Here is a 26104-nt window from a genome sequence, read left to right on the forward strand (position 1 = left end):
GACAGGGGTCGTCAGAGGTAGAGATAGCGGGAGATTGAGCTAATCGCACACAGACCCTTGACCCCCTATACCCCGTCCTCAGTATTGGCACGCACTGCCGACATTGAGTTTGCAGAGACAACGGCCGACGGCCACCGTATCAAGTTTGTCTCGTGCACAACAAGACTCAGTGCTTTGCATGTTGGTGGCTGTACACCACCTGCACTACCTTTTTGATATCACAGACTCGGCTGAGATTTGGAAGGGGATATATAGTCCCTGTGCTTGCCTCTCATCGTACGATTCAGTTCAGCAGCCAAAAACCTCCACTTTCTTCCCCATATTCAATTCTTCAAGCGAGCCCAAGTCCCATCATGACCTCCACCGATCGCGTCCCCATCCCGGGAGAGGCCCGCCTGATCTTGGGTAAAACACCATAACCTCTCATGTCAATCACAATTTGACTGATTGATTCGCAGCAGAGTCAGCTACCGACGCGTCACGCTTCGTTCTTCAGCCAACGCCCTCCAAGGATCCTAATGAGCCTCTCGTAAGCATTTTCTCTCTATATGTAATATTGATGCTTTGACTAACATGATGTAGAATTGGCCTACATGGCGAAAGCTCTTCAACTTTGGGCTGTCGATCGCCGTCACGGTCGCTGCCTTCACCAATGTCTCGATCCAGACTGTCTTTTGGCAGCAGATGACTGTTGACATGGGCGTTAGCATCCAGCAGTTGACCAATGCCCAATCCGCACAGCTAGCTGGTCTAGCCATGGGTTGTCTGTTCTTTATCCCCCTCTCTATCAAGTATGGACGTCGCTCTGCGTACATCATCTCTACTGCTGTTCTTGCCGGTGTCTCGTGGTGGACTTCGAGAATGCAGAGCTATCCTGAGCTGATCATCACCATGGTCATCACCGGTCTCGGCGGTGCTATCAACGAAACCGCTGTTCAGATGACTGTAAGTCCTGTGCTGTTGATATTGAGACCGTTTGCTAATGGTGTAGATCTCGGACCTCTTCTTTGTTCATCATCGTGGATCTGCCAACGCAGTCTACTTCACCGCCGTCATGGTCGGTTCTTTTCTGACCCCCATGGCCTCTGGCACACAAGCTGCTAACCAAGGCTGGCGCTGGTCTTACTACACCTTGTCCATCTGCCTCACCATTCTCTTCGTCGTCTTCATCTTTGCCTTTGAGGAGACAAAGTACATTCCCCTCTCGGTCGGCGAGGCAGATAACGATGACGCTGGTTCAGACCACAACCCTACCGAGAAAGACATCGACTCCAAGAACAAGGTCGGCAGTGATCTTGTCACCGTCGCTACTCATACTGATCCTACCATCCCCATGAACTCGTACCGTCAGTGCATGCGTTTGACCACCACGACGAGCGAATCTCTTCCTCGCTTGTTCATGATGCCCTTCCATGTCATCACCCTTCCCCACGTCATGTTCACTGCTCTGCAGTTTGCTTCTGGAGTCTGCTGGCTTGTCATCTTTATGCAAATCATCTCTATTGTCTTCTCAGCGCCTCCTTACAACTTCACTACCGCTGGCATCGGATGCATGGCCCTCGGTCCGTTTGTTGGCAACATCTTTGGAAGTATCTATGGAGGACCTCTCGCCGACTGGACTGTTGTTCGACTTGCACGACGCAATGGAGGTGTCTACGAGCCTGAGATGCGACTGTATCCCCTCGTGATTCCTACCTTTTTCATGGCTGGTGGCATCATCATGTTTGGCGCAACAGCTGCTCGCGTAAGTCGACCTCCTTGATCTTAGTGCCTTTCACTAACATTCTTTAGGGCATGCACTGGATCTATCCCTCCCTCGGTGGAGCATTCTTTGCTTTTGGACTTGGTGCCAACGGTGATATCACCTTCACTCTCATCATCGATACTTATCGTGAGCTCGTCGCCGAAGCCTTCATCGGCATTGCTTTCCTGCGAAACGCCGTCTCTGTTGGCGTCACATTTGCCATTGTTCCTTGGATGACGACTATGGGTCTCACCAATATGTTCATCATCAGTGGCTGCATTGCATTCGCCATTGGCTCCCTCTTTGTGCCCATGATTATCTACGGCAAGAAGATTCGCACTGCGTTGGCACCTCGCTATTGGAAGCTCGTCGAGAAGCGGTCGCGTATTTGACAGGACTTTACGGTGGATGAATGACACTCGGATGGAATTGGATGGAAGATATTGGGAATCATTGGGTCGTGGTGCAGTTAGTTTAGGCATTATCAATTTACGCATACTCTTTTCATCTCAAAACTGAGGTTTCTGTCGAGTTTCATTTAGAGTGAACGGACTTGAATAGCAATTTTCCGTACTCAAACAGCCACCGTCCTATTGGCTGCATCGTACTTCGCTAGGGCATGTCACACCTTTAGAAACCCGGCGGCGTTTTAGACTCAGCCTCACCCAGCCCAGGGAGATCATTACGTCGTTGAGTCACATTATGTGTGAAAAGGAGTTATTCCCGGATCATTCAACCCCACACGAAGCTGCTGCTCAATGATGCGATGTGGAACTTTATGTTATTATATCAATTCTCTATCTGTGTAGGGGAGGACAGAAAGCTCAAGACCTTGATCCTAAATGATAAAAAGACTTAGGTAAATTGGTATAAATTTAGGATATCTCTACTTAATTTAGGGTACCTATACTAAGCTTGCGATATATTTTGCCGAGTTTATCTTAATGCCTTATATCTAGGTCCGGTGTTTTCTTGATCCCCGAGGTCTGTCTACAAGTTTGCAGCTCTCTTTCCAGGAAAGTTTGTCAACCGATAACAGTCAATGACTGGTCTCCCCTCCGACATGATCATAACCCCAATAGCAACAACACTGTTCAACCAGCCATAGGAACTATCACCAGGGGCCTCGAACTTAATATGCGTAAAATACTCCATCTCATCTTGCGTAACGGTATCCCGCTCTCCCACCTGCTCCTCCACTCCGGGCCCAGTACGATAGATGCCCTGTGCTTTAACAAGGATATGTACGTTATCACGAGTCCGCAGCGTGTACATGGCGTTTAACCGAACAAGAGACTATACCCCTGTCAGCTAGCTAATCGACGATAAGCTTTCCTCTTTTTTTGCATAGTATTCACCTTATTGGGGTTAATGACTTCGGCCCAGTCGGCACCGCTCTTGTCAACGATGATTCCCTTGATCTGAGGACCATTTACTTGCCCTCCTTGGATGGGGAGGACAACTCTGCTCTTGGAGGTGCCGTCGATACCTGCAATCTCGGTAACCCCCTCTTTGTCCATCTCGGCAACGATGCGGTAGATGAACTCGAGATGCGGCATGCGCATTGATGGAATATCGGCTTCGGAAGGAGAGAAGTCGTTTCCGGGGGATGGAACGTGAGAAGCCATTCCGAAGGTGATGGACCGGGGGAGTGGACAGGGAGTGTTAGATCTAAGATCTGATCTTGCTGAAACCTACGTAGTACACTTGATATGGAAGACCAGGGCATCTTTTATCTTTACAAATCATGTCTTGTTTGATACCCGGATTGATACGATGACTGCCACGGAAATGATACCGATGATACTACAGTTTGGCACTGCAGATCAGACCCCGTTTCCATGCCGCATGAATTTGCCGACACGTCGGCGGCTCCAACTGCCGAAATAGGGCACTACATGCGCCGCGGAGCTAAAACAACCCCTCCAAAACTCGCGGCGACGCTATCTCGGCTTGCAGTATGGGGTAACCTATCCGTGTTGTGGGGGAGATTAGATGATCTAGAACCTCCGAAACTCCGTCGCCTGCTCTCTTTCCTCATTAAAAACAATGCAGAGACCAGAAAGCGTCTCCAACAAATCTCATCATCCTCACATCATTCATCATGCCTGCTACCACTACCAACTGGAAGACCATTGCTGCTCAGCACCGCGAGAAGCAGCGTGATGCTGTACCGACGGAATGGCTTCTCTCAGAGAAACAACTCCAGGGACTGAAGAATACTGGAGATGGTAATGGGAGCAAGCTTATTGAGACAAAGGCCGTTCAAAAGTCTGGACTTTTGACGGAGAAGGAGATTGCTATCACCGAGAGGTACACTGCTGCTGAGTTGTTGAGCAAGATCCATTCTCAAGAGCTCTCTTCAGAGGAAGTTACTGTGGCGTTTTCCAAGCGTGCAAGTCTCGCTCAACAACTGGTATATTACACTGAGACAACCGTGGGAACTTGTACTAACAGAAGTAGACTTCGTGTTTGACTGAGATTATGTTCCAGGAGGGCATTCAAAGAGCCAAGGAACTTGACCAGCAATTAAAGACAACGGGAAAGTTGGCTGGTCCACTCCACGGATTGCCTATTAGTCTCAAGGTATGCATCAATATCTCCAACATCAAAATCTCTACTAACAAAAACAGGACTCATATCGCGTTAAAGGCCACCATGCCACCGTCGGATATGTTGAGTTTCTTCGTCAGCCAATTCCCGATCACAATTCTGCACTCGTGGACTTGTTGCTTGACGCTGGAGCTGTTTTTTACTGCAAGACAAACCTGCCCCAGACAATGATGGTAAGCTATTCCACATACTACAGCAAATGGACTTTCTAACACCCTTTAGACGGCAGATTCGGAAAACAACATCTTTGGAAGAACTCTCAACCCTCACAACACCAGCCTCACAGCAGGTGGTTCAACCGGTGGTGAAGGCGCTCTCGTAGCCTTCAGAGGATCTCCTCTCGGCGTTGGCAGTGATATCGCTGGCTCAATCCGCATTCCCTCTCTATGCTGCGGTATCTACGGATTCAAGCCTACCTCCGAACGCGTTCCCTTCGGAGGCCAATCAGAATATCCTTTCCCCAAGGATCATCTCCCTGGTATTGCACCAGTCGGTGGCCCCATGGCCAACTCCATCGAAGATCTTGAGCTATTCATGAAGATCACGCTCGCTCAACGGCCCTGGAACTATGACCCCACTGTTGCAGATATTCCCTGGAGAGAAATTGGTGAGGCAGATGCTAAGCTTACTATTGGTGTGATGGCTGAAGATCCCGAGTATCCTCTGCACCCGCCTGTTCGACGTGCTTTAGCAAAGGCTGCTTCTGCGCTTGAGAACGCAGGCCATAAGCTTGTTTATCTCTCTCAAGATCCTAAGCGAAATGCTGGTCTTGGCGCCAGAATCGGATTCCAGTTATTCAGTATCATGGGCCCTGATCTCGATACTGTTTCCCGAGAGATCGGTGAGCCACTCGTTAACTCTGTGGCTATCGCTGTTCACCCCTTTACCAACGGCAACTTCCCTGTTCCTCCGGATCTGGATACACCTACAAAGTTGTCTCGGCTGAATGAGGTGCGCTTTGAGTACCTGAAGGCTTGGCAGGAGACGTATCGTGATAACAAGCTTGATGTTATCCTTGCTCCTGGAGCTGCTACTACGGCTATTCCTCATGATACTTATGGTGTTCCTATTTATACCCTCATGTGGAATGTCTTGGATGTAAGTTTTGATCATTCCATGTCAGAAAATGGGACATGCTAACATGATGACAGTTCCCTGCTGGTATTATTCCCTTTGGCAACTCTTCCAAGTTTGAAGACTCAGAACACGTCAAGGCCAAGGCCCCATTCGACCCTGACTGTAAGTTTCACCACATAAAAGACTCTTCCACCGTAGCTAACAGATATCAGACATTCCCGAGGCCACCGACGGTGCACCAACTGCAATCCAAATCATTGCACCACGATACAGAGACGAGGAATGTCTTCGAGCAATGCGCATAGTTGACAAGACAATCAGAAACTCCCGAGCAGAGAAACTTTAGATATCATTTCATTAGAGCGAGCTATACATAAGAAAGCCTGATTTACTAATAACAGTAGACTAAATCTCAATCATATCATTACGTATCCATTGCCCGTGAAGCTCATCGTAGTCTCAACATCCTGGCAGCAGGTCTGCTCTCTATCCGCCCCGACCGTTCCCGCAACAAACTCAATATCACAATCTTGAACTGCTGCGCCAAATCATCCCACTCAAACTCAGGGTTAAGCGCCTTGATGAACACCCTCATCGCAGACTCAGGAATCTTGGTTATCGCGCAGACATCCTCTGCTGAGAGGGCCTTCTCCATCGTCGAAACAAACGCAGGCGCCAAAGAACTCTTGTACGTTGAAAAGCTCTCTTCTTCAACCATTTCCTCCTTGACAACTTCGACTACAGCCTTGTTATCAGCTTCAGATCGTGCTCCGGTGAGGACTTGCTCCAGGAACTGCTCGTCAAGAGGTTCAATGTTGTTCTTGGCTGCGTCGCTGCCGACTTGCCATGGGATACGCCTCTTCTCTGCATCGTCCATGATTCGCCCGACGATCTTTCTCGTGCGGTTCTTGACGTCTTGCTCGGCATCCTCGGAGACATCTGCATCGAGGAGTTCGCGGTAGTAGTGGATGTTCTGCACCTTGAGCTGGTCTGGCTGAATCTGCCACTTGGCAGAAATCTCCGTATGCAAGTCAATCACAGCCTGGCAGTTTTCCTTTGCGACATCCCAGTTCTTATCTTGACATGCCAGCGCGACTGCGATCTTGAGATACTTGAAAGCAGCTGAGCGCTTGGTGTACACATTGCCGTAGACAAGATCATCTGTAGGACGCCTTGCCCCGCCTCTGGCAAGATGGCCGATATATCGTATCATTCTCGTGTAGCCCTTGGTCTGCTTCTCAAGCTCACTTGGAACATTCTCCTGAAGTCGTCCCGCAACGGCTGCAATATCGATACCATCCGTGGTGAGCATTCGTTCAAAGACGGTGATGATGGTACGGCAGTGCTCAAGCTGGATGTTCCGCAGCTTGCAGTACTGTACCATATCATAGGCCTTGCTCTGCTTGATCTCGGCGACGTTCTCGTTCTTGGTGATGACCCGCACGATGATCTTGTCAAGAAGCTTGAGCAGATTGTCGTTGAACGTGTTCAAAGGCCAGCCAGTGTATGGATACAACTCGACGACGTTCTCGTACCAAACCCAATCAGCAGCCGTGACGGGAACATCGTACTGAGGATTCAACCCAAAGAGTTGCCAGACCATACTCAAAGGCCTCACACCCGACCCCGCAATCGTCATCAGGTTCCCGAAGAGACCTCTCATCAACCTCGTAACTGTATCTTCCGCCGTATCCAACACAACAGGAGCACTCGTCCTCATCGCAGCAAGTTTCGACATAGCCGCCATAAGCAAGGAACTCATCAAATGGCCGATCTCAGGACTTCCCGCTTCAAAGTTATACTCCCGCGAAGCAACAGCCTGACTCAGTGTATCTCTCATCATGATTCTCAGCGCGGCAATGTGTGACTCGTTGCACTTCTCCATCCAGCGGATACTGTATGGACTCGTGAGACTGACGAACTCATCCCAGCAGACCCATGCTAGCATGGAGCCGACGCCGCGCTGTTGGCTGAGGTAGGGGAGCGCGAGGATGGGATGGTTGGGGCCGGCTTGGCTGACGAGAGGGCCGGCGTGTTGGCTTTGGGATTGCTCCATGATGATACCGGCGTCGAAGCCATCAAGATGCAGAATGCGATCGTCAAGCGCACAGCAAGGCCTAGTAATGTTAGTAAACAAAGTCTCAAGTGGGCGGATATCGTAAACTTACTTGGCATCAATGGTAGTGCCCTTCAACTTCGCCAGCATCTCCTTATAAGGCACCGTCTCAATGTTCAACAGCATCACCCCCATCTCCTCAGCATGCTTCTCCAACAAACCCGTCAAACTCTCAAAAGTCATCGACTTGGTTGCCTCAACATTATTCTGGATCTGCGCCTGTCTCATAAGCCTTTTCATATCATGCGTTCTCTTCGACGTCGTCTGAACAGAGATCATATTCGCGAGACTAGTAATCACAGGCTCAAGGACAGTCTGAACTTCCTTGTTGGCCTTTCTTATATCTCCAAGCATCTTGTTCTTCTTGTTGAGAATGGCTTGATCATCAGTGCGGAGATTGGCGGTGATGAAAGCTATGTACTCGCTTCGAAGAGGGGCCATCTTCTTGTCAATTTTGGCGGAGAGCGTGTCGACCAGAGTTTTGGAGAGTTGCTGCAGGTCCTTTTGGCTGAGGAGGGTCTGCAGTTGGGGAACTGCGGCGGTGATGTCGTCGTGCATGTTGTTTATCTCGGCGATGCTGAGACCCTCGAAGATACCGGCCAAGTCTTGAGGGCGAACAACTTGGGCCGAGTAGGGGAGATAAATAGTGTTATCATCACTGAGATTGACAATTCGAGGAATATTTGGAGCTAATAGCGATTCCACGCTGTTGGAGGTGATGAAATCGGTAATGTCAGCTCCAAAGTTCAACTTGGTCGTATCCAAGATCTTGTGATTCGCCAAACCACGATAGAAATAAAACTTGTCACCGATATTGCCCACAATCAAAGACTGAGGTCCCGCAAGTGCCGTAACAGCATTAATATTTGCCGAACTCAACACAGCCGAGACTTGTTCTTCGGTCTCGTGCTTCTCCTTGGTCTTGATCTGCACGATGAACAGGGTATTCATCCGTAGACCGGAAGCCAAGTTTCGCGCGTTATCGGTCATGCGCTCATCGACTACCACGGCAATACTCTCCAATTGTTCGTAGTAAGCGCAAAGAGTCTTCTCATCCTTGAAAGGAACATTGGAAGGAGTGCTGCCGGTGGAGAGAAGCATTGGGCCTTGAAGTTGAGATCCAAAGATGCAAGGAAGAACAACAGCTGAATTGTCCTGTTCTGAGCTGTTCGCATCTGAAGACATAAATTCGATACCGGTGCTGAAGCGAATAACCTGTGCGTCAGAAGCAGCCAGGAAGGTGGGAAGATTTGAAGGGTTAGTGGTCAAGATCGCATGTCTCTTGTCCGAAACCTGTACCTCACTTTCCACCTCAGCATTCTTCTCAATCTTCTTCTCTTCCGCAGCTATAGCAGGAAGAGGTTCAGAAATGGTGAAATCAGCGCTGTTGATAGCTTCAGGAAAGCAAGGGCTGATGAGCTTCCTGCTGTCGCACATCATGTTCCTATCAGTCGTCGCCTTGGGCAGGATAGAGCAGATGATAGAATCTTGATCGCGCTTGATGACCAGAGGGCAGCAGATAGTGGCATCTCCAATAGTCGCCTTGTCCAAAGGAACCGGGATGATGTACAGAATCTAGGACTCATTAGCTTCGTTATCTTTCATTGAAACTTAACTGCAGACCTTGTCAACGTGATCTGCAACCATCAATGCTGGGTGCGTGCCCAAGAACCTGGTGATCTGCGTCTTCGTATATCCGGAGATAAAAACACAGATAGGCTTCTCCGTCAGGGTATCATTGTCTATCCTCACATAGTCCAGAAGATCCTGCTGGTTGAGGAGATCGCCGCTGTGCTTGATTCCAGAAAAGGTCGTTCGTTCCAGCCAGCAACAGGTGTTGCATTCGTTATCGGCAAAGCAGAAGTCGTAATACGTAGGAGTTCGTTCTGATACCGCGAGGATGGTAATCTGGCCTGAAACTACGGGGATCTTGAAGGTAGCTGCTGGAGCCTGCATGATCTGAAAGTCATCAAACACGGCTATCATTGTCAGCACCAGCCAGCTTCCTGTAAATATTTTGCACTCTTACCCAGATGTTCTCTGAAACCTTTCATGCGTCTTAGCAGAATCTCTCTCATCTCTCCCAAGTCGACGGAGTTGAAAAAGTAGTCTTGACTGTAACTCGAGATATCAATCTCTTCGATACCATCCTTGGTTCGACATAGTAATATGCCCTCGGGGCTGAATGGATGTGCAGAGCCAACGGGCAAAGTTTGTAGTAGTTCCGCTATCCGACCCTTTGACGTAGCCAAAGGGTCGAAGAACGTCTTGCGTACCTTTTCCATGATGATTACTGATGAAAGATCTGTAAATGATTTGGGATAGTTGGACAGCTTATATAAAGATGGAAATGCTACCGCGTGAGTCACACGGTATGTAGGGCTGAGAGTTATAGGTGAGTTTGTTTGCTACACTCTATTTGGAAGGCACCGAGTATGCCTTGACATGGGAAGTGAGTCATGTGGGGGCGCAGTCAGACCGTCGTGAGGAATGTCTGGGGTAAACCAACAGGACCCTAAAGCTCATAGGGCTGTTGGTTCTCGGTGGCTGCGCGAACTGTATTTACTATGGAGCATTCCAATCATTAGGATTCAAGGCATTCAATCCAATCCAATATCGAGATTTTGAGTCATTTCTATCTAATGAATCTTGCAAGAACTGGAATTAAACAACTCGTGGAAGTCGGTCAGCAGCCGTAGAAGCGCATGAGAATTGGCTATTTTTGGCGTTTACCCCATCTGAAGCCAAGTGCTTGCAATGCGCCGCGAAGTGGAACCCCGCGGCGATCAGAATCTAGGCAAGGGCCAAATTAAACGTCAATAGCCTCATGCAATAACGATTTAGGCCTTTTCTTTGCATGTTCGGGACCGTTCTGGCCGTTCTCTTGGTCCCTACGCCTCATACAGTCTGGCCTGCGCCTCAATCTCATCGCGCGCAGATAAGCTTTTGGCTGCCTCTCAGAGTGGACTATAATTGGTCCGATAAGACGCGTCGGAAGAGGTTAAGCACTAACTGATTATGAGTATGACTTGACGAGAATGTTTATATCGACTTAAATATTGTCTGAACAAATCATATCCAAATCAATCCAATGCTTCATAGAAACTGTAACTATCGTTATATTTACTCAGCGAATTGAAGTGGTTCTGCTGCAGCGGTCGCCTGCTGCAAAGAATGATCACGTCGCTGATGTCCTGAGTTGAGGCAAGCAACAGATAACTGATGTTAGCTGATATCCACTCTTCTATATGTTCCTTGTAAGTAAACTTGATTGTCAGAAAAGCGCAGATATCTTCTAAGCTTGATGAATTAATTCGTATCTGTTTTGCGAAATGTTGATCATCTATGCCATTAATTGCTGAACAAAGAATCCACTGTAGTGCAATTAACCTACCCTGAACAGGATGACTCATCACGCCTTAACCCAATTTGCTCTCACTTTTTTTGCACGCCAAAATGCCGATCACCAACGCCTCTCCAACTCCAACGCATTGAGTTACATCTACGATGACAGCACAAAACCCTCCTTCAGAAACACCAGGGCTCCCTCCTAATGTAATTATCTTCGACCCGAAGTCACCCTTATCCGTCGATGCCCTTCTTAACGCGCGCACCTTCACACGACTCGTCGCCAGCTCATCCTGCACGCCCGCAAAACTAGCAGCCATCAAGAAATATCCCGGCGTGCAGGACGATTTCTGTCTTATCCACCGCAATGCTGTACTCATCTTTGACACAGGCGACGATGAGGATGCGCATCATGAGCATTTTAGGGTGATTTGTCTTGCGCTCAAAGAGCATGATATTGGACTCGATGTTGCGGGCTGTATACACGATGCGACGGATGCGCTTGCGGCGGGGTTTCAGTTGGATAGGTTGAGTGATAAGGCGGCTTTGGTTATTGACCTTGTTGTGGAGGAGGATAGTGATGAAGATTCAGATGCTTGAGAACGATAACATGCGATGGAGTTATCACCTTCGTTCACGAGAGGCTGAGAGGCGAAAGAAAGGGCCAGGAATGAAATCATGCATCCGATTAGCTGGAATCTAAAAAGGAACACGTGCTCTAGAATTACGGAGACATAGCGATAGTCACCCGCTGTACCAAATAAGTTCTATCTATTGTACCAAGAAATGAACTCAGATCTCGTCTGGCCCTTGGACTCATTCAGACATATTCACATCCTCAATCCACCACAAAATAACCCAATTTGCCGAAGCCAAAATCGTCAAGACCCATAAAGGTAGCCCAACAAGATTATGAGCAAGACCCCATCCAAGCAACGTGCCACCAACAGTTGGTCCCATGATCCTAGCCGCACTAGAAATGCTCGAGGCTAAACCGTGGACCGTACCCAGCAAATTCGGACTCGGTGCTGAATCATTGACAAGCATCATAGTAGCAGGGTTCACAAATGTTCGAGACAATACCTGCAGACTCAGAACGGCAGAAAGACAAGTCCACACCAGAGCGGTATTGTCTGGCAACAGCACAAGATACGGCAGAAGGAAATAAGCGACAATGCTCAGTGGAAGAAAAGCACTGTATGAAGCCTTTACCCCAAGTTTGCCGATGAGTCTAGGGTATATGAAGAGTTGAAGCGGGATGCCAATCGTCCCGATGATGGTGTTGGCAAAGCCCATTCTTTCACTTGACAGACCTAGACCACCTGTGAAGCGGAATGGTAAATGGAAATCCGTAGAATCTGCTTTAGGAGTGGGTAAAAGACTGAAAAGAATGGAGTTGAATGCCGAGACGTGAAGCGATTGTAGAAAGCGCTGTAGCATATTAAGACAGACATTCTTAGTCAGAACGTCTCGGAACGGAGGGCGCGTTTTGCTGTATGCTTTAGCTGGTCTTGAACTTTCCCCAGATTCTTCATCAGCCTCGTGATCCATCAGTTCCTCAGACGGATCCTCAGTATTGATAGAGCTATAAAGATGCTCATTCTTCTTTCGGCGGAGAATGATTCGTAGTAAAAGTTTTCCTAACTTGCGTCCAGGATCGGGCCGATGTCGAAGATGTGAGTGTGTTTCATCAAGACCAAGAATGACTAGAAAAAAGGCTGACATTAGGATCGAGAAGCAGAAGAGGTTTGGCAGTGCGTAAGGATATTTCTCGAGCCACTGCACGCCCTTCTTCCCGCCAAGGAGAGAGCCTGGACCAAAGATTCCAGGGAGGGTGTGAACGGGATCAGCCATGAAACCTGTCAGGAGAGGTCCAATAATGACTCCGACGTTGAAGCACATCGGTAGTAGGAGGAAAGCCCTGGTTTTATGTCTTGAGGCACAAAGTCAGTGAGCTATTAGTCCCAAGATCTCTCTCGACTTACCGCTTCTCAGGAACGATTTCAGAGACCATGGTCCTCAAAACCCCAATATTTCCATTCAACGCCCCCGCACAAAACCGAAAAAAGAACGCCATCCCAAGTGATCTCGAAAATCCCATCCCCAAAGCCGACAAAGACGACCCCCCAAGCCCAATCAGCAAAACGCGTTTCCGCCCCAGTCTCGGATGATCAGCCGCCCTCCCCCACCACATAGACGTAAGACACTGAGCTGCTGCAAAGGTGGCTATGATTTGGCCCATCTGCTTCGGAATTTCCGAAGGGTCAATATCGGGATTGAACCATTGGAGCTGGAAGAAGAGATATGAAGCTAGGGAGCGCTCGCTGAGGGGTTCGGCGAGACGCGCGAGGAGGATCACGGCAAGTTGGCCTTTGTTTGGGAGGGAGGACCATGATACGGGCGGTGTTGGGGGCGGAGGGGAGTGAGGTGAGGGGCTGCGGGAGAGGAGAGGTGCTTCGTCTGATTCTGAGCGTCGAGGGCTCTGAGGCCTGGGTGACGGTTTTGGGGTCATGATTGGACGTGCATGTGCATGTGCATGTCATTGATGCCAAGTTGAAAAGTGGCGGATGAGAATGAGAGAAAAAACGTTAGCGGGTTGGCCGATGACGGAAGTGGAGATATCGGCGTTAGTGTATAACGGTCTATAACCTCGCATCAGCTAGGATCCACCAGATCAGATAAGATATAGATCACACACTAACGACATTCTCAAAAACAGTAAATACCAACCTAACATAATATAGTTAAGGATTGTCTTATCAATTTAAATGCATATGCTATCTTTCCCATATGCGCTGGTCGCAGGGCTAACCCAGTCACAGCCCGGTAGATACAGCAAAAGGCTATATAACAGCAGATATCATCAAAAAAACATACAACAGCGGGGATTCGCTGGTCGTCACCGACCCAACTACTAATCCGCCCCTTATCAGCTTATCTATGGGAGAGCGGACGGGATCCCGAGTTCTCTGATAGGTATGGTCGTATGTACAAGCCTTCTTGCTGTGAGGACTTATGTCAGACTCGTTCCAAGCTGATCATACACTGAGACTGTCGTCGCAGTATCAGAAGTGACAGGGTTGTGAGAACAGAGACTCATGACATTACTAAAGCCTGATGTCGAGCGTATCCCTTGCACGCCAATGCTGAGTTGTCGATCAACTATGAAGGAGACGGAGCTTACCATCTTTTCTCATAAGCAACCTTTGCCATTAGACTATGAAGGCTCCAGAGAGTTTAACCCCTTTGAATGAAATCTAATAAACTTGCAACGAGCCATAGGATGTCGAATTTGGACAGCTATATCTAGAGTGATTGCAGGACTGAACTTGAACATATCCCCGCGCCTTGAACCAGATCGACTCAGCATTGGCAGTCGGCTTAGCGGCCAGTTTTCAAAATAGACAGTTTTCTTATCATAGATTTATAGGTCTATATAATCGTCCTACGACTATCCATGATATTAAGCTTTGTCAGTATATCTCGTAGAGGATGAACTTGGGACAATGAGACTCACCAAGCATATGTGTGACTTTATAATGTATATCATGTAAAGCTATAACTGTGTTATTATTAGGTGTGCAGTTGTAAACTGATTTCACTGAGCTGAACGTATCTTGTGCCGTCTTATGAATCACAGCTAAGACTCAAGGTATGGCCGTAATCCAAGTGAAGGTTGATCCTGGAGCTTGAATCTGCGTTAATTGTACTTTAGAAGACATCTGCAAGCGAGTTAATAGAAAAAGTGGTACTTTATTATGATTGAGGCAACTTTAAGATATAACTGATAGTACTGACTATTCTCTCACAATAGTCTTAATCCCTTTACACCAAACATTCTATCGCCGCACCTCTAAGCCCAGTAAGGGCAGAAGGTCTCCGCATCTCCATATGCAGTGCAGTATGCACCAGACTTTCCCCCACACTATTAACAATTAGTATATTGTGCCTTTTTAATAGTTATGGTAGTAATTATGTACTCACGTCAGTAGGTGACAGACCATTGCTGTTAGTTACCCTACCACAGAGGAAATCAAATGTCGCGTCCTTTGACTGGGTGCGACAAAAATCACCGTTTCCGGTGTGAATACATGTCTATACGAATGTTAGAAAAAGAGCTGTTAAGTTAATATATCACTAACGCCGCTGCACCCGCCATTTGCGGAAGGGCAACCATTATTCTTGCCTCGGGCCACAAGTGGGTTGGCGCAAACAAGCCCAAGGGGAAGGAAGAGGAGGTATTTGGGATTCATATTTAAGATAAGGGGGTAAAGACGTCTTGAGTGTGTGTGAACTTGATGTAGTCTGGTTTACTGCTGAAGATACAAAGAGGTGTTTCTGGAATGTAGAAGTGTTTTATAAATTTTGTTTTAAGTTTATAAAGCTCGTAAAGGTAGATTATAATTAACCGACATATAATAAGATTCAGAACATAAAAGCTATATATATGGCATTAGAATAATATTAAATGAACTGGTATAAAATAAGGTTATGTTAAAACCATACCCTTGTCTCTTAAAACTTGCCGTTGAAATGTGATTGAAGGATAATTCACTAATACGAAAAGATAGGACCATTTCCAGTATTTCAAGTCCAAGATCGCTTTTACCCACCAATGACAAAAACAGTAAAGTAAACATCTCGTTAAGTACCGATAGTAACGTAACCATGAACAGAAATTGCCGGCGGTGAATTTCCCAGATGCTCAGGTTACGATAACGCGGCCCCTGAAATATCTCTTGGGTATGTGACTCCGACGTTAATGGTATACCTGGCAAACTCTTTATCGGGTATTTTAGAGGCTCATAATGGATATATGCCGGTCTCTATAGCTTATACCATATCGAATCTACTTATTATTCTTCCTGGATAATGTTGTGAGTTCTTCGAATCCGCGGACTGAACCCGGGCTGTGACTATATATTCTGCATGCAGGAGAGCTTGATAATAAGACTAATGGAATGTAACTAATGGGGAATGAGTAGCGATTTCAGCATATGAAAGTCGTTTCCTACATAAATCTTAACGGCATCACGGAACTCACAGTTCAAATACGAGGAATAGGACTAACCAATGGCCCAGACATCAAGCTTGGGGTCGTTGCCAAAACAAAACGTACATCCTCGTATCCAGAAGTACACCTGTTAATAGCCATTTGTTGCGTTGAGCTCTGAGCTACCACTCCATTGTTGCAAACTCACTGACGCACGACAGGTTATTGGCGGAAGCCGTTACGACTATCAGGACTGAATGAGAAGGCCTCAAAGCTTCTTGACAGCTCGTCTCGTCCTATCATTACTTTGCCATTGCCTGAACACAAGCCCTTCAGGTTGTCTTGCCAAGTAAGGCCGGTTATTACACGATTGACAGCTTTGTAACACAAGGGTGACAAGCTCCCATTACTGGGAAGACCAATATGAGATGCCTGTCTCTAAGTTTTCACATGGAATCGTTATTTTATGAAGAATTGAGAATCTAGGGTGTTTTCATTGGAACGAGGGCCTGACAGGGCATCGGAAGAATGTAATCTAGTCTAGCAACTCAATGTCTCGTATTGGCGAGACCTGAGTCCAGGCCTCCCGCCTTCACAGGAGGCTCCGATATAGCGCTCATCATAGTCATTCACACAACCATGATGCGACCGATCGACAAACTAGCAGTTGTCTCTGCCAACGATAACGTTGTATCTATCAGTGTCGAATTGCTGGCCCCGAACGAAGTACGCAGTCCAGCTAGGAGGGCAAGGCTTGCTTGTACAAGGCGGGCTGCTGGTTTTCGACTGGCACGCCGCAATAATGCGATCAACATAGTCAGCTAAGTAGCTGCAGCGGGGTTCAATGTAGAAGCTGTTATCGTTGCAAAGCCAGATAGCATCGCCATAGGAACAGGAGACGCGAGCGCACTTGCCAGGGCCACCACCTACACCGCATACACTGGTTCCCAAGGAGCGAAGGTACCTTTGCTCGCGTCGAGCTGCTTGCACATCGACATAACCGTGCCCGCCGACATTGCAAATGATGTTGGACTAGATTATTTGTTAGAATATATAGCTTAAAGAAAACAGCAATGAAGACATCTCTTACTGGGTTGCGCTCTTCAATCGTGGGTACAGCAGCCGTATCGTCCTCCAGCAATTCGAACTCCGGGTTAAGCTCCTTAATCTGAGCTATAACCGACTGACACTCAGTGTTAGTAGAGTTGTAAACAGCTAAAAGTATTCGCAGATGTCTTACCTCAATAGTGCCATTCAAAGAAATGGGAGCCTCTCCCTCTTTGATAGAGCCTTTCCATTGCATCGGTACAATTTCATAACCCTCCAGAGGGTCAGTAACCACCTGGCTACCGTCAGGAAGAGCCTAAAGGTGAGTCAGTACAATGTTGATTGTCTTCATGACTAGACTGGGGCTTTAGATTTACCGCAGCAGCGACAGTCACTGCAGCGCAGTGAAGAACGAGTGAGGTCACAGCCTTCATCTTGAGTATTGGGTGATTTGTAGAGAAGTTTGAAGGAGAAGACCAGTGTTTGAGGATTTCGTTGTCGCTTACACTGTCGAACACAAAACAAAGCGAGAAAGGTTGTGGTCTTTATAGTTTTTGCAGGTCTCTGCTCTCGAAGGTATCTGACCTGCACCTTCCTTTCCTGTGTAGATTCGTGACCGACATGAGCCAAGCCCAGGTCTGCCAAGATGGCTCGTATACTTCGTATCGAGGGTATTTACGCGGTTCTAGTAACTGTAGATAATTCATTGACCCATCAGGCGGAACTTTTACAAGAATCTGCGAGGTTGAAGTCCTATTGGTCATAGCGAACGTACCCCCGCTTCGAAGGAAGAGTTTCCTTGTTCGCTTGCACAAATGCTTCAAAGACGCTGTACATACCCCTGTCTAATAGCCTGCAACGCCTGCTTATTCTGCCAAACGTGGAAAGGTACGGAGATCGCTAGATTTCTAGACCAAGTTAATCAAGCCGAACTATTGCTTCTATGAGATTTAGATATGTCCTGTTTTAGTCCTTGGACGGTTAAGTCTTTTGGCTAAATACCGAATCCTTTAAATCCTTCAGAGCACGGCAGATCCACTTGCCTTCGGCATCAAACTGGGCCGACGGATAAGTCAACGAAGGGTCTTTCCGTTATCCCCTGCTTTCCGTCACCCTGGGGTAATGTAGGGGATCCGATTGGTGAAACTATGGTCTTTCTTCTTACTCACTAATCGTTAAATTTGAATTAAATAAGGTGGCGGAAAGATCCTTAGTCGACTTAGCCTTACGGATTGGGACGGGAGGATTCTACCGCCATCTAGATGTAATATGGAGCTAGTGCCCGCTCTCGCGCAGACAATGTAGCATCTGGACGGCGCTTGGCAGGCAATGTGAAGTATAATCAAAACAACATTGTGCCTTAAATGTGAGATCATTTGCAATAGTATGATAACTTTGTGCGCGATCTAATGTTCTCGGTCTTTCGTATCTTGAGGGATTTGGGAGCCGTGAATGACCGTGCCAGCGCATGGGACCCATAAACCAGCCCCTGTTGATCCGCATGCTGACATGCGAAATCTTGGCGTAATACGGGGAATAAATACCTTATACATTCCCTGGCCTTGGCAGTAAGCTGCCGTTCCTTTTGGCGTATTCGTATACAGATAAAGCACCTTCCTTGCATCTGCACCTTTAGCGGTGTGGCCGATGTACGAACTCTTCTGCCAAGCTGAGCAGCATGTATCATCCATCTCCTGTATACACGAGAAGACCAGCCCGAGGCAGGGTTCTGTTATCATGCTTGGGCATGTAATGCTTTTGAGTGTTGGTTGAAGCTGAACGCGATAGGCAGGGATGTAGTCGTGTAAGGAGCCCATGCGAGGCGGATACTCAATAACCTTAATTGCACCCTGGAAATGTAAGAAGCATAGACATCGCAATTGACTGTAATTTAATCAGGCTTATTTATGCGAAATTGCTTTTCTAGACGCTTTAAGTGATAAAGTGGGCTCTCTTGTATAGCAAGTTCGCCCCGAACCTACGGTATATATATCAACGTTAGCATCCCCTATTTGGTAGAAACTTATAACATAGGATGTCCATTGAAGCAGTCAACAGTCCTCACTAGGAATCATTTCCAGCCCGAAAATTCATCTCAGGCTTCACCACTCCTCTGGCTACTAATAAGCTTTGTCTATGAGGAACCTCACCCTCTTGCCCGTCTCCGCCATCTAGCTCAGCAACGATTCCAGAAATGCTAGCTCGCCCTCTACAACCTTTACACATTAACTATCGACATTATCCTATTTTATCAGCATAGCTAGGCCTGTCTTGGCGCATAGGTGTTACTGAAGAAAACCCAGGAAGGCTTCTGCTGCCGTGAACGTTATCAAGTTGGCATTAGAGGTGTATAAAATGCTGTAGGGCGGGCTATGAAATGTGATGAGGTCTCATACCGAGCGTATGCTTTGCACGTCAATGCTGAGTTGTCGATCAAGTTTAGAGGAAAATGGACTCTAACTAGACGTGTTATTTGCAGTCCAGAATTGTGGCTGCGAGTTTGAATCAGCGCAGGGAACTTGAGGAGACAGACTCCTATTTAGGAAACTCATATGCAGAATTTCGATAAGTGTATTGGGCACTTCAGCATTGCGAAACATAAAAAGGCCTACTAATACCACAATCTAATGGATAAAAATATCATCCATGTTACTCTCTGCTTCTCGGCAGGCCCAGCAAACGTTATCAGGGCAGATGAAGATCCTTGAGGATCTCATGTCCTTTGTATCCATCTTTTGGGCGAGATACGACACTGCTGCGAGGCGAGCTACCCAGTTGCCACTGGCTCGAATGACTGACCGTTCTTCAGGACAATCTCGCAATTCATCCCAACACTCGATCGAATGCATGAAACGCGGCACAGAGCCAGGTGCATGAGAGCATTTGTTATCTGGCTGTGCAAGGTGAATCATGTCACTTTCCAGTGCCTTCATGATATCGACGTCTCCTACCCACTGGCCTGAGTCTTTGATACTGACGACAGCTTCCATCAGCGAGCCTTCAACGTCTCGATTACCTGAGGCCCCACCTGAAGCTAAAGGCCGGCTCCAATCAGTGAACGACAGGTGTAATGAGGTGGTACTGAGCATATCTTCTGGCTTCCCGTTGAAGCTATGGAGATTCGAGATTCTGAATGCGCGTTCGTCCAAAGAGGCAAGCATGGGGTTCGCAGGGGCAGTTAACATTATTAGACCCGGACGACCAATATTACCTAGAATTCTTGTCAAATATGGGACTTTCTCTCCCGGGTCATGTACGAGCTAATGTAGGAGGTTAGTTGGATAATTGAGAAAGGAATCAAAGTAATATTACCGAGGCAGGGATAAAGATTGAATCTTCAAAAGATAGACCCATGATATGAGGGGAAATGAGACTGTGGTGAATATCATATCCACAGACCATATGCGCCAAGACCTGAAACTGTATGTAACGCGGAAGGTCCTTGCTTCGCCTGGGAAAGCAGTCCTTGAGTCTAGAATTTAAAGACGAGTCGTATCGAGCTTCAATATAGTCACCCGCTTTTGCCCAGTGTGAATCCAGAAGGGGTTTTTCAAGACATTGGGTCCGTATAAACAAACGTGGGAGAGGATTGAGGACCTCCGAAGCGAAAGATAAAGAGGCAATAGTGTTGAGTATTACGTCTCGGCGATGGAGATATCTCACGAATTTATCGGGACAGATCAATGAGTTGTTAAAACACCATCTCAGATCATCCACGGTTATGACGGGAGAGTCGATCTGCAGTCGTGAACTCAGAGTCTGCTTCTTGTAGATCGCGGTGGAAGAGGAGTCCCCTATCCAGAAATCGAACACTGAAACATTCCTTCCCTTCCCTCGGAAGAGCTGCGTGCTCATAACCTTGTATTCCGTTTGTTCGACCATTTTCTTACGGCGCTTCGGTATTGTGCTGGTAGACTGCGCTTTCTCTGGATCAACTTCGTGATCGGTGGAAGACTCTATGTCAAATATGATCACCTCCTCATTTGATAAGTCCGTTCTGTTAGCCAGTCGATTCAGTACCGAGACCCGGTCATCCAACTGGGGAATACAAGAAAGAAGAATAGAAAGATCAGACAGTCCAAAGAATGGCTTGATGGCACCTATTGTGCGCAAATCTGGGTCCTTGATGAATCCAGATCGTCGTTTCCCATATGACATATAATTCCATGCCTCTTTGTCATTCAGACACTCTTTAGCAGCGTTACTGATCAGAGCCATCGTTGAATGGAGACTGCGGTTTCCGGCGGCAATGTTGTCGAGAATGGCTGCTAATATGTTGATCCCATCGACCAGATCGCTGGGATGAATTCTCCACCGGCTCAATATAGTCCCTACAGTGGCGTGAAGTAGATTGGCAAATGGGATTCGACGAGCATCATTCTCTAAAGACTGATGCCGTTTCACCGGAGGACCATAGAAGGCGAGATGGCTCAGACAAAGAGACCAATAAACTCCTCGTGACTCGGTTCGTTGTGAAGGGCATGATGCAAGCGAGAGTATACCACCAGCCCCAACTAGCTCATCATTCATGGCTACTTTGATATTTTTGTTGCCATAGACATGGATATCGGGATAGATATGCCAAGCCGAGAGACCAAGAATGGCGGCTCCATTTTGCGCCTCTTGAGGTATTCCAGTTATCAACTTTTCTGTAATTTCAACTGCTAGTTTCCAGGCGTCAATGACACTGACAAATGGAGCTTCGCTGGGATTGATGGCAAAATATACGTTCTTTAGAATGAGTCTCAGCTGGGCGTCATTCTTGCTCATAACAGATTTTCCAGTCTGGATCCAGGCCTGAGCGCTGGCATCCCAAGATGCAAGCTGATCTCTCGTGATCTCTTGTTGCACCGCAGCTGATGCGAGACCAAAATGCAATGCCTCTCCCTGCTCAAGTCGATAGGCAATCTCTTTTCGTCGCTCTACAACAAGCTCTGCCCATATTGAAGTGGCCTCAGATGCATCCCAAAGCTCTGCTAGCATGCAAGCCAGCAGGTGGACGTGAATAGCTGTTGTCGACGATGTAGCAGCAGCCCAGATAGAAGTCGCATCAACCCCGACGTAGGAAGCAAAAATGGACTTGGAGTATTCCTGGGATTCTTTCTGGGTTGCTGTCTTTGAGATTTCCGAGACCCTGGCACCATACGCGCGGATGAGGTTAGGCGAGTCCGGGCAAATTCCACTAAAGAGTGCACCTAGCCGGCGAGCTACGACGTGCGAATTTCCGGTTTCTGCATCTTGCTTCCTGGTTGTTGTGAGGTACCCTTCGATAGGGCGAAACTCCTTTGGAGCCTCGTATTTGACAAGTGTAAAGTCGAAATTGATATTGGCTGCTGCAACAGTAACCTCGTTTGTAGCGGCTGCCAGAGCAGCTTGTAATTTTCCAAAGGCCGCCATCGTGCCTATGAAAGAAAGGATGCAGAAGTAGTCAAGATATTTGGGATGAATGCCCCTCAAATAAGGGAGAACTTGTAGGTCAAAAGCTACAGTACATTTGCCGTGGCTGTGACGGACATAGCCACCCAAATTTCGTGTCCTGTGAAACAATAACACTGCATGTGGACTAATGGGGCAAAAGATCCCTAAATCAGCGGCAAGAGAGCTAATCAAAGCTGAAAAGGATGACTGACTGCAAGCCGCGGCACCTGTGGCGTCGATAGTGAGTTTTGGCATTGGCTAACTGCTACACGATTGGGCGGATTGATGTTTATTTTCAAGGCCCTTGCTATCTGGAAGTACAGCAAAGAAGAATGATCCCATTTATCGTGCATCGCCCGGGGTGGTATGAATATGAGAAAGACTCGAGTTCGGGCGAGGCAGAGTTAACCATTGATGTCTCAGTTTACTGGCCAAATGTGGCCCGGTCACCTAGGAATCTTCGATGCTTTCGGCGGACCGGACATGGCGACATATTGGGGAGGTATCATAAGTTGGAAAAGATAAAAAGTCTTAAAAAGACCGGCCAAAGTCGATCGAGTAGACAAATGCGGTTGTGACAGCTTCCGTAACAATAACGGAGCTATCTTAAATTTTCCGTTCGCGGATTGTGTGAATTAGTTTGAGAATGAGCCAGCTATTAACTATTGATCTACATGAGCGGTCGATAGGGCGATGGTGGCAAATGCATGAGTGGCGCTGATGACCTGCATCCATCGTGAAAGCCGCCAATATGTTGCAAAGTCGACGTTGCTGCCAAATGGATCCTTAAAGGAGCAAGCTTTTCTCTGTTGATATACACTTGGTACCTGAAAACGGTGTTCTATACACTTCGCAAGCTATATCTAGTCGTTGCGTAAAGAAGTCTCATGAACAGCTCATCCCATATAAGCACGATAAGGAAAAGGTTGCCTAAAACCATTTCTCCCGAGTTATTCACTGCAGAGGAGAAGTAAGAAAGATCACTTGATATTATGTCCGGTAGCTTCAGAGAAGCGCACAGGAAAAAGAGGTTTCGTAATGTCGGAATGTCGGCATGTATTTTACCAAAGGCAGAATGATATTTAGCTTAAAACAGGTTTCGTTTGTTTCGAGTTTGGGTATTCTTTGCATCTTTTGAACCTGGTAATCGTTAATATCAACTCACATGAATATACCTCTGCCATCAATTACCTGACTACCTATGTTTGAGGTTGTTGATCTCGAACCTGAGGCTAGGTACAGCCCAAAGGATAAAATTATTATTAAAGTTTCTAATTCATTTTATCACTATACTAATTAACTCTCCCCCATTACATGATGCCCTTTAATACTGCCAAGTCAAGTAGATCTCAAACTTCTGGCTCGATCCACTATTGCCATTTTGTGTGATGACAGGAGTTTCGTCTGCCGCATGCGCATTTCTCACATCGAGATATGTACCATCCTTGACATTTCGGATCCTATTTGCAGTTAGCTAAACTCTTAATAACGAACGGTAGTTGAGTTTACTGACTTAATTACTTTGTTCATGCTAGGGCTATCTCTTTTCATGCCCTCTAGAACCCAATGTGCTGCAGGGTCTGAGAGGTCGTGCTTGGAGGCTTGGGCCTTCTTTTCATGTCCTAAAAGAGCTATTGGTCAGTGTTGAATACTTGAGATAATATAGATACATACCCTTAGACCAAATAACATAGCCGCTGGGCCCGCTCATGATTATGACAGCATCATTAGAGCCATCAACAGCATAAATCTCCCACAATGGGCTTATATACCGAGCATTCTGTTCTCTTGATGGAAATAGTTAGACAACTACCATCAAGGGTAAGTCTTTCGGCACTTACCTGATTGAAACAGGGGGCTTGCCCTCATAATTTCCTGCATTGGTCAATTGAAGCAAGTACTCCTTACCATTGCTGTAGCCATGTGTTACCCTACTCCTTAACCAGGTACGGAACAAGATTTCAGGCCGGCCTTGAAGCTTCCTCTCGAGTTCGGCAATGCGACCAGCCTGTTCACTGATCTTTTCATCTTTCTGGCCTTGTTCGCCCTTGCTGCGAAGAGCTTCGTCAAGTTTGGTCTGGAGAATAGTCTTGTCCCTCTCCAGCTGTGAGACATTGGCTGTCAACCTCGTAATCTCGTTGTCCTTCTGCGTCTTCTCAGTTTGACAGGTCGTTTGGGCTTGAGCAAGCTGCGCCGTCAAGCTGGCAGTCTTTGCTTTCTCAGCAGTGAGATTAGTACTCAACTCCGTAATCTTTCTCTTCAGCTCTGTAACTTCGTCTTTGCAATCTGGAACCTCGTCGCGAGGCTTGGTATTTGCAAATAACTTAAACTCGCCTACCTCTTCGTTGCCTTCGGGCCCCTTCATAAAGACAGTAAGGACATCAGTTGTCTTTTCCCAGGCACAGGTAACCAGGTAGTCAGAGTCCAGTTGACAGGTGAACATGGCAGAGGTGCTGTCAAGCATGCCAATGCTCTGCTTCCCAGTCCGGAAGATAGGCACTCTTTCATTGAGATCTTTGTCATAGGGCCACTGCCACATTGAGAGGAAAGGCTTCCCTTCGCCAAACCCTTCTGGGGCAATAAATAGGCAAAATTCATTGTCTGCCAAGACGGGCCAGGTGAGTTTGCTGACCCAAATCTTGCCGGCTTCTTTTGATTGTGGGTTTGCAGGCTTCCAGACGCGCTTAAACTCCATACGGCTTGTAGCTGTTGTGGTGTCTGTGGATAGGACAAAGTCAAGCTTGTCGTAGTTGTCACGAGAGGTCATGTTCCATCTGTAGTAACCTGGCTTGACTTCAAAGGTGTCGTTACCATTGGCAGTCTTGGTGACCTTGTCGATAGTTATTTTCTGGGATAGAGGAGCCTTCCTGTTTCCTCCGGAATCACGGGTCCATTGGGACAGGATGAAGACGGGGTCTCCGGCACGCATCGTGCCAGAAGGCAAAATAATGGCAGCTGTCTCATCGCGAGCGGAACTGCCCCAGTTGAGTCTGCCTTCGTAAACAAACATGTTGGAGATGAAAAGTCAAGTAAAACTAACAACACAGGTAATTAATGAAGAAGTTGAACAGTTGGGGCCTTATCCAGGTGACGCGGGTTGAGCATGAATATAAAAGGGATTATATAGGTAGTCAGACATCATTCACTCTGAAGATTCAACGCTTTTCTGTTTATCACTCGCCTGCCTGATCCAGCACTTTCCCCCACCATCTCCTGTAAGTTGCTGTAAGACTATAGCTGAAAAGGCTCAGCTGCACCCAGCAGCAAATCATATCCAGTCGCATGGTATCTGCCCAAATATGCAACCCTAAAATGGTCATCAGCTCTCCACTTTACTCAATATCATTTCTACAGCGGAAAGACCGGTAAGAAGGACCCTGCATGATGATCCTTCGAGACGAATCGTAGGATGTATGGAGAAGTTAGCTGCAAGTATGATACGACAATGACCCAGGAAATTATCGAATAGGCAAAACATGGTGTCAAAGCGTAGGGTGGCTGAAATGTAGACTAATGAATGCAGTCAGCTTCATGAGTTACATCGTCTCTTTTGCCGATTTACACGAGGAGGAGAGTGATACGAACTACCTTTACCTTTGAGACTATTACAATAATAATGTAGAGAATTGGAGGATCTTGAAAAATTAGCTATATATTAGATTCAATTTCACGGATGCGACAGAACATAGACGTATAAGCGATGTGCTAAAATAAAAAGCAAAGTCTGTAATCACGGAGAGTTACCCTT

The 26104-nt window shown here is 47.1% G+C and overlaps 10 protein-coding genes and 1 non-coding gene across 11 annotated transcripts; 3 read left to right on the forward strand and 8 right to left on the reverse strand.

Annotated features, from left to right (window-relative positions):
- Positions 1 to 353: 353 nt before the first annotated feature.
- FMAN_03831 (related to HOL1-Putative substrate-H+ antiporter-unknown biological function) lies at positions 354 to 2136 on the forward strand (the record flags this gene model as incomplete). Its single annotated transcript, XM_041824264.1, has 5 exons — positions 354 to 405; positions 459 to 529; positions 583 to 945; positions 992 to 1744; positions 1792 to 2136. The coding sequence occupies 5 exons, from the start codon at positions 354 to 356 to the stop codon at positions 2134 to 2136; spliced, it is 1584 nt and encodes a 527-aa protein (XP_041689763.1).
- Positions 2137 to 2734: 598 nt separating this feature from the next.
- FMAN_03830 (uncharacterized protein) lies at positions 2735 to 3372 on the reverse strand (the record flags this gene model as incomplete). The annotated part of the gene is made up of 2 exons (XM_041824265.1): positions 2735 to 3040; positions 3103 to 3372. 2 exons carry the CDS (start codon positions 3370 to 3372, stop codon positions 2735 to 2737), a joined length of 576 nt encoding a protein of 191 aa, XP_041689764.1.
- A 476-nt stretch (positions 3373 to 3848) lies between these two features.
- On the forward strand, positions 3849 to 5780 carry FMAN_03829 (uncharacterized protein; the record flags this gene model as incomplete). Its single annotated transcript, XM_041824268.1, has 6 exons — positions 3849 to 4160; positions 4208 to 4330; positions 4378 to 4530; positions 4580 to 5455; positions 5509 to 5596; positions 5647 to 5780. The coding sequence occupies 6 exons, from the start codon at positions 3849 to 3851 to the stop codon at positions 5778 to 5780; spliced, it is 1686 nt and encodes a 561-aa protein (XP_041689765.1).
- A 102-nt stretch (positions 5781 to 5882) lies between these two features.
- Positions 5883 to 9835, reverse strand: FMAN_03828 (uncharacterized protein; the record flags this gene model as incomplete). The annotated part of the gene is made up of 4 exons (XM_041824269.1): positions 5883 to 7551; positions 7603 to 9125; positions 9174 to 9529; positions 9580 to 9835. 4 exons carry the CDS (start codon positions 9833 to 9835, stop codon positions 5883 to 5885), a joined length of 3804 nt encoding a protein of 1267 aa, XP_041689766.1.
- Positions 9836 to 11057: 1222 nt separating this feature from the next.
- On the forward strand, positions 11058 to 11498 carry FMAN_03827 (uncharacterized protein; the record flags this gene model as incomplete). Its single annotated transcript, XM_041824270.1, has 1 exon — positions 11058 to 11498. One exon carries the CDS (start codon positions 11058 to 11060, stop codon positions 11496 to 11498), a length of 441 nt encoding a protein of 146 aa, XP_041689767.1.
- Positions 11499 to 11714: 216 nt separating this feature from the next.
- FMAN_03826 (uncharacterized protein) lies at positions 11715 to 13410 on the reverse strand (the record flags this gene model as incomplete). The annotated part of the gene is made up of 2 exons (XM_041824271.1): positions 11715 to 12819; positions 12884 to 13410. The coding sequence occupies 2 exons, from the start codon at positions 13408 to 13410 to the stop codon at positions 11715 to 11717; spliced, it is 1632 nt and encodes a 543-aa protein (XP_041689768.1).
- A 358-nt stretch (positions 13411 to 13768) lies between these two features.
- Positions 13769 to 13884, reverse strand: rrna49. The gene has a single exon (XR_005994041.1). It is a non-coding gene; the product is annotated as a ribosomal RNA (ribosomal RNA).
- Positions 13885 to 14751: 867 nt separating this feature from the next.
- On the reverse strand, positions 14752 to 15151 carry FMAN_03825 (uncharacterized protein; the record flags this gene model as incomplete). The annotated part of the gene is made up of 3 exons (XM_041824272.1): positions 14752 to 14823; positions 14883 to 14993; positions 15041 to 15151. 3 exons carry the CDS (start codon positions 15149 to 15151, stop codon positions 14752 to 14754), a joined length of 294 nt encoding a protein of 97 aa, XP_041689769.1.
- A 1400-nt stretch (positions 15152 to 16551) lies between these two features.
- Positions 16552 to 17372, reverse strand: FMAN_03824 (uncharacterized protein; the record flags this gene model as incomplete). The annotated part of the gene is made up of 4 exons (XM_041824273.1): positions 16552 to 16923; positions 16982 to 17074; positions 17132 to 17254; positions 17316 to 17372. The coding sequence occupies 4 exons, from the start codon at positions 17370 to 17372 to the stop codon at positions 16552 to 16554; spliced, it is 645 nt and encodes a 214-aa protein (XP_041689770.1).
- A 2190-nt stretch (positions 17373 to 19562) lies between these two features.
- Positions 19563 to 22335, reverse strand: FMAN_03823 (uncharacterized protein; the record flags this gene model as incomplete). The annotated part of the gene is made up of 2 exons (XM_041824274.1): positions 19563 to 20198; positions 20251 to 22335. 2 exons carry the CDS (start codon positions 22333 to 22335, stop codon positions 19563 to 19565), a joined length of 2721 nt encoding a protein of 906 aa, XP_041689771.1.
- Positions 22336 to 23680: 1345 nt separating this feature from the next.
- Positions 23681 to 25366, reverse strand: FMAN_03822 (uncharacterized protein; the record flags this gene model as incomplete). Its single annotated transcript, XM_041824275.1, has 4 exons — positions 23681 to 23816; positions 23870 to 23978; positions 24031 to 24143; positions 24198 to 25366. 4 exons carry the CDS (start codon positions 25364 to 25366, stop codon positions 23681 to 23683), a joined length of 1527 nt encoding a protein of 508 aa, XP_041689772.1.
- Between the last annotated feature and the right edge of the window lie 738 nt (positions 25367 to 26104).

Source organism: Fusarium mangiferae (genome assembly GCF_900044065.1).
Source record: "Fusarium mangiferae strain MRC7560 genome assembly, contig: FMAN_scaffold017, whole genome shotgun sequence".
Classification (NCBI taxonomy): domain Eukaryota; kingdom Fungi; phylum Ascomycota; class Sordariomycetes; order Hypocreales; family Nectriaceae; genus Fusarium; species Fusarium mangiferae.